The 6,784-nt window shown below is 46.5% G+C and overlaps 1 protein-coding gene across 1 annotated transcript; it reads left to right on the top strand.

The window, feature by feature from the left end:
- Positions 1-4,135: 4,135 nt before the first annotated feature.
- On the top strand, positions 4,136-6,335 carry PtA15_1A527 (uncharacterized protein; the record flags this gene model as incomplete). Its single annotated transcript, XM_053165564.1, has 2 exons — positions 4,136-4,857; positions 4,931-6,335. 2 exons carry the CDS (start codon positions 4,136-4,138, stop codon positions 6,333-6,335), a joined length of 2,127 nt encoding a protein of 708 aa, XP_053016743.1.
- Positions 6,336-6,784: the final 449 nt, after the last annotated feature.

Raw genomic sequence — 6,784 nt, 5'->3', positions numbered from 1 at the left:
ATTCAAGGAACTTTGCATTACCTTGTTAAAGTCAAAATTTCCAGTTTCTGTACGCTGCTTTGAATTCAATCTCTTTCTTCTGCTGTGTTTTTTTAATAATTGTTTGTTGGCCAGTTTTCTTTTGTTCACATTGCATTTCTTGTTAAGAGCGTTCACATTGGTTGGTTTAAGTTGTAAATTTCTGGGAACTTAAACCTGTGAGATTACACACCTAGGTGAACATCATAATTTTAATAAATTCAGAAGGATGCTGTGAGCTAAACAAGCTGTGTGAAATTGTAAGGAAAGCAAACCCTTTCCATGATTCAAACACTGCCCAGCGGGAGCGGTAAAACTGATACATCCACAGTGGTGCAAGCAGGTCCAACAAACGCAAGCAGCAAGATTCATCTTGAGGAGAATCCCAGCCAAAGTTCCCTGTCAAAGAGAATCACAACAAGCACCAAAGGGAAGTGGTGTGATGAAAACACAAGAACAGTAGACTAAATAGGAGCAAACACAATAAGTTTATTGCAACCTTCTAGACAAATTCAAAGAAGAGCACACCAAACCAGCCAATTCCACTCAAAGAGCTGGATAAACAATTGGTAAGTTGTCAAGCTAAAAGCAAACCAAAAAATAGACATAGAGACTGATGGAGAAGCAAAATTGCATAAATTGCAGATAACAGTGCAATACTCCTACATTGTTTTGCTGGAGCAAACTGAAAGGATACCAAAAGTCTCAGGCCCTATCCAAGTAAGGACCCTAAACTACAATCATCTACAAATTTTCCCGAGAAAAATAGGCCATTCGGGTTGGGGAAAATGTCAATTTTTTCAACAAAATCACACATTAGTAAAAATTGAGCTAAAAATGAACCAAACTGAGCATGCTCAGCACTAGCCCAACACTTGCCAGACTGAATAAACTCCATTTTTCTCATTTTGTGAAAAAAAACGATTTTTTGCTGAGAATGCTCAGTATAGCTGAGTTTTTCCTTCTGCCAGCTAGGTAATTTTTGCAAAATTGGTTATAGATTTTCCCTGCCCAAAGGTCCTATTTTCCTTGGGGGATAATTACTAATGATTGAATTTCTAGCTTCTTAGTCATTTGAAATCTTTCAAACCTGGCTGGAAATCCACTGGTCTGGGCTATCCCCAGCCTCCAATTCAACAAACCCCAGGCTTGATTTCAGGCTTAGGCTTGCCAAATTCAGCTAACCTGAACCTGAAATAAAGCCTTGGCTAGCGCTTTTCCAGATCACCCTGATTTTTGTATTAAGATTTTGATGAGAAGCTCCTGATTAGATAGAAGAATAGATTGGTGAAAAAGCTATGCCAACACAGATCTGAACAGAATATCCCACTTGGATTGAATGCAAAGATGATACAAGACAGCTAGGGTTGCCACTCTCTAACTCCATGAGACGAAAAAGAGCGGAAATTTACAGCAAGGTCCTTGAGCCCCCCCCCCCCCTCATATATTGGATAGGTGGGGTAGATTGCCTTGGAAAACTGGGGATCATTCTAGAGGGTTTTATGAAGCTTCTCCAAATTGCCTGGATAGTGAAAGTTTGATGAAGGCTGAAATTCAATATCAATTGGAGTGCAAGCTAGCGGTTAAGATAACTCGTTTTACTAACCTTTTGTTTGTCCGAACCCATTCGACGGATCAAGGAGTTCTAATTTGCAATGGGAAAGATGTGCCAGTTAAATAGGTTTCATGAGTGTGATGATATACCAGGAAGTGAAATTTCAATGGTAAAACAAACCCTTCTCCCATGTTAAACCTCTTTTGGATCAATCCCTCCGCGCGTGAGAATTTCTTTAACAAGTAACCACGTTCCATCGATATGAAAGAGAAGGTCTTTCTTTTTTCTATACTTTAACCTCAATCTATCGAGACCAATCTTTGCAGGTATGGCCATCTGTGGTGCCCTGTCTTTATCTTTTGCTTCATAGTGGTTCAGGGTATAAGCAAGAACTACGAGCCATTCCTTGACTTCTATATCCGTTCTATCATTGGCCAGCATGTTTTCAAACCCAAGTTTTATGAAATCTGCGTGATATTTAACTGGAATTGCAGTGCCACTGAGGCACAAAAATATACCCGGCGGCCGGATATGTTCGATGAATAACCTGCGCGGGTGGTTTCTATGCCATATTCTCCAAGGGATTTTGACTGAACCAATTGTGAAATATCAGTGCCAAGCATGATGGGGACTAGGATTAAATTCAGCAGCTCCGATAGGAATGCTGCGAGGGGTTTACTTACCTTTGGCATATTCTTTGGCATATCCTTTGACAACTGTCGGGGAACATGGGCGAAACAGGCCAACAAGAAAAATTCCAATGGGGCGAATTGAGGAGAACGGGGTGGCGAAAAGGGTGCAACAAAATCTGAGCAATTGCCTTCCTACTTTCAACCACTCACGTCGGCACATTCGAAAATATCGATCAGTACTAACGCTGTTTTGCATCTTCATCATCTTGAACCGGGGTGTAGCAATCTAGACAGCGAGAAATTACGGGAAAACCTCAAAATCAGTAAGGTCTTCTTGGCAATCCATGATCAGGTCTGGATTACTAAAGTGAAATGTTAAACATCTCGAGGCCTACCTGTAAGACGTTCTGGAGATCCGCATTGGAAAAAAAAATATGTCAGTTTGTGTTTAGCAGGACATTGAAGAACTGGCCATCTAGAGCGTTCTTGAAGAGAAACGAGGGAGAACGATTGCAGGAGTAGCTATGGCGTGCAGAGTGGGGGTATTTTACACACCCATAGAAGCAGGAAACATCTTTTGCTTGAGCTCTTGAATACGGCTCTCGACTTCGGAACATTCAGCGGGTGGAACCACAGAGTCAAGTTCATCCATTGGCGTGGCTGCGGAGGAGGCGGAGCTGGCAGTCGCCTCGTAAGTGCGGCCTGTCCTTGAAATGCTTCCTTTTGTGCTGCCTGCCAGATGACAGATAAAAAATAGAAGGCAGAGTGTACTAGACGCGGTGAAGTGCATCTGGTGATGCTAAAATTGAGGAAAAGTGTAATGATCGGGTCAACTGGCTAGGATCGGGTTGGATGGGGGAGTCCGAGAAGGGGAGGGGGGGGCCTTTTATACTCATCTACCCTATGTTTTGTTTTGGAGCACGTAGGAACTTCCATCAGGTGCCATAGCAGTGGGTTCCACTGGTTTCAAGCTTGTAATGAGGATTGTATGTACATTGGTGAGAAGTTGAATCGCACACATGAAAATGCCGAGTTGTTACAGGATTGTAAATGTTCCTCTTACTAGTTGCGGGTTTTTCCAAGAGACCGCTCGATGCAGTACGCCCGGGCCGCCTGCGACTCCATGTGCGCTTTGTGTATTTCGTTTAGCTTTGAAGAGAAATCCATGTATAGGAACAAGTTACGAGGCTCCTTGTGATAAGGGACTTACCAATGCCCTGCCCTATAGCCCGTGAAACGAGGAAATCGAGTGAAGCGAGACCGGTGCCACATAATAACTCAGCTGTCCCTCTGCAACTGGAGGGGAGAAGCCGTCCCGGAGGGGCCCTTGCTCCCGTCGGCGTGATGAGTAGTTTGAGCCGACTCAACTTTAAGGTTTACATCCCACTCCGCCCGGGAAGGGAACCAATTTGTACGTCTGATCTTACTGGTTTAGCGAGGGGTGCCTCGGATACCTACACATAGTTGATCAGCGAGAAGCAAGCATAATCAGAATGAAGGAACGGTGTGGACCGGCTCGGATTGAGCTTTGACTCCGGCTGAGAAAGGTGTGTTACGTAAGCTGGAGCTCGGGGTCCGGATGGAGATTGTCCCGGAGCGCCGTCGCTCACACACACAGCCCGCTGACTGCCGACACACACCGCAGGCGAGTCAAGTTCCTACCAAACTGAATCGACGAGCACATAAACCCAGCTGGTCAGTCAATGGTTCTCGGATCACATCCTCCGGGGCGGAGGACTCCATGCTGACTTATTAATTCGACATCCACAGGTTAATACAATTCTCGTTGAATTTTGTGACTGCTCAAAGTCGTTCGCTGGATTGGAAACGCGATCATCCAAAAGCCGAAGCAAGGAGGCAGAGGGCGGAACCCGACTAGCTCAAGCGGAACCCGTTCATTCTCGCACAAGCAAGATAGCCAGACACGAATATGGACCCTTCCGACACCCTCGTCACCCGGCCGTTGATACCCATTCAAGCAAGCTCGATTCACCCCATCGACCTTATCCTACCCCCACTGCTCATCGGCCTCTCACTCATGATATTCGACATCCAATCTAAGAAGCTCACCAGAAAGGCCTCCTCCAACTCGCATCTATTCATCAACCAAACCCTGCATGCTAGGTTCCTCCCATCATCCTCAGCTCATCAATTCAAATACTCGCTCATCCAGTTCGGGCTCGACCTCGACCATCTCGAGTCTGCTCAGCTCGACATACCCCATCTATTCAGATTCGCCAAACCCGCAAATAGTCCTCCACTGGCTACCAGATTGAGACAGTTCTTTGATCTATCCAATTGGTTAAAATGCATCCAGATCTTCTCAATCTCTCCCTCATCTTATTTCAAAAACACCAATCAAACACATTCCATAAAACAATCACTCTTCAACCAGCTAGAAGCCACATTCGGTATCGATGACCCTCATGAAAAGATCGGAAAAGTCTATCTGCTCAGTATGCCTACCTATCTGGGATTCACGTCGATCAACCCTCTTAGCATTTATTTTTGTTATCAGAAACCCACCGATCCATCTGATCCAATCCATCCACCACTCAAGTACGTGGTGCTTGATGTCCAAAACACATTCTCTGAGCGGCACTCTTATCTTCTCCAAGTCGGCATCAACGAGCTCCCAAATACACAATCAGGGTCAGTCAACCTTTGAACCAATTCTCACTTACCACAATACATAGTAACTTGTCATACTTGTTTACTATCCCAGATTCCAACATGAATGGATTATCCCCAGGGCGTTTCATGTTTCCCCTTTCAACGATCGGTCCGGCTCCTACAAGATTTCACTTTCAGACCCATTCTCAAACGCCAAACCAGACGTCCAATCAGACATCAGCCTGAAATTCAAGATCATCTTTTTGACCGAATCGGGCGAAAAGAAGTTTTTCGCGACCCTCAATGGGACTGGCAAGCCTTTGACCACATCGAACCTGATCCGGATATGGTCTCGATATCCGATCGTGCTGTTTTTAACCAGTCTGAGGATCCTTTACGAATCCTTCAAGCTGCATATGGGCAAGCCTCGGCTGGATGTCTATCCCAGACCGGAGCCGGTATTCGATCAAGAGCATGCGTTCAAAGGCCCGAATCCGATCCAGCAAGGGGGGCATATCGGTGCCACTGGGTGGCAAGAACCCGACTGGTGCTCGCGATGGGCCCAGCAAATTGTGGTCGACTATCTCACGCGAAGAGTCAACCAAATTGCAGAGTCCAGCGCGAAGATCAGCCAGTCGGCTCACACCCTTGCCCCAAAGAACAGTCCGGACACCGAGCTAACCAGCTTAGGCAGCTTTGTTAATCTGGCTGATGAGAAAGTACCAGCTTCAGAAGAAGAAGAGGGAGAGCAGCAGCCCTCAGGCCACTCAGAGCGGCCGAGCATAGTCACTGTGATCCTCCAACCAGCCGACCAAACTCAAGCGACCATTGAGATCGCTCCTTCTCCAGACAACGAAGGTTCAGAATCGGGGATGGTCCACGAAACGTTGACGATCCAGTATGGATCGGCGGGCTTCTTCACAGATTTGCTCGTGTTCCCCACGCCTTCAATAGCCCAACTAGTAGGAGATGAGACGGAAGCCGCCTGGAAAGTGTCGTCGATGGCGCTGTTCGACCGGGTGTTTGAGAACAGCTTTGTGCGCCAGTACCAGCCGCTGGGCAGCGGGCCGAGCCCGCCACCTGTCCGACTGAGCAAGACACGGGCGTTCGTGGCCGGGCTGATCAACGGCCTGCGCCGGTTCTATTTCCGATGGCTGTTGTCGTTCATCACCCCCGAGGACCGCAACTTGGCTCAGATACGCAGACGCTCTTCCTGGTTCCCCCCGCCGAACTTTGTGGCCATCGACGGCCCGTTCGAGTGCGACTCCAGTCCGATCGACCGGCCCGGCTTGCTGGCCGATCTCTCCCTCGCCCTCCGCATCCTCATCCTCCTCATCAACACCATCTCCGCCGAGCTCTTCAGCTTCTTCCTCTTCTCCCACCTCTTTCGTTTTCGCTTCGTCGACTCTAAACAGCCTTGGCTTAGACTCAAACGCGCTATCTTTAGAGCTAACCGGATCCCCTTCAATGTCCCCGATCTTGATCGCCACATTGGTAGTCTTAGACACCCTTCTTGATCTTGCTTTCTTATTTTGCTCTTTTTTCCTTGACTCTAATTCACCCATATCTTATCCCCCTCACATGTATTACCGTTCACAACAGCATTGTATTTATCTGTTGACTTTTAGAAGCATATCACAATATTGTTTTGTGACCTTCAGATTTCATTACACATTGTGTTTTGTAAAATGCTTAGACAGAGGGTCCTGTAACTGTTGCTGTACATCAGTCATGGCATTCTGTGATGTCAATTTTTTTGTTGTTGCCTTGCATTGTGAAATAAAGATCATTATGATCATGTTCACTTTGGCACAGTGCACTGTAAGGAGTTGAATCTCCTTCACTGTTGAAATGGCTCAAGAGGGGTGCAAGGGCACAGTTTCTAAGACCAGGGACTGTATTTCAAGATGAGTAGGAGCTAGCTCAGAGAGATGTGTCAGTCTCCAGGGATCTCTGTTCTATACAA

Source organism: Puccinia triticina, chromosome 1A (genome assembly GCF_026914185.1).
Source record: "Puccinia triticina chromosome 1A, complete sequence".
Classification (NCBI taxonomy): domain Eukaryota; kingdom Fungi; phylum Basidiomycota; class Pucciniomycetes; order Pucciniales; family Pucciniaceae; genus Puccinia; species Puccinia triticina.
The sequence above is the reverse complement of the archived record's forward strand: the minus strand, read 5'-3'. Positions and strand labels throughout refer to the sequence as shown.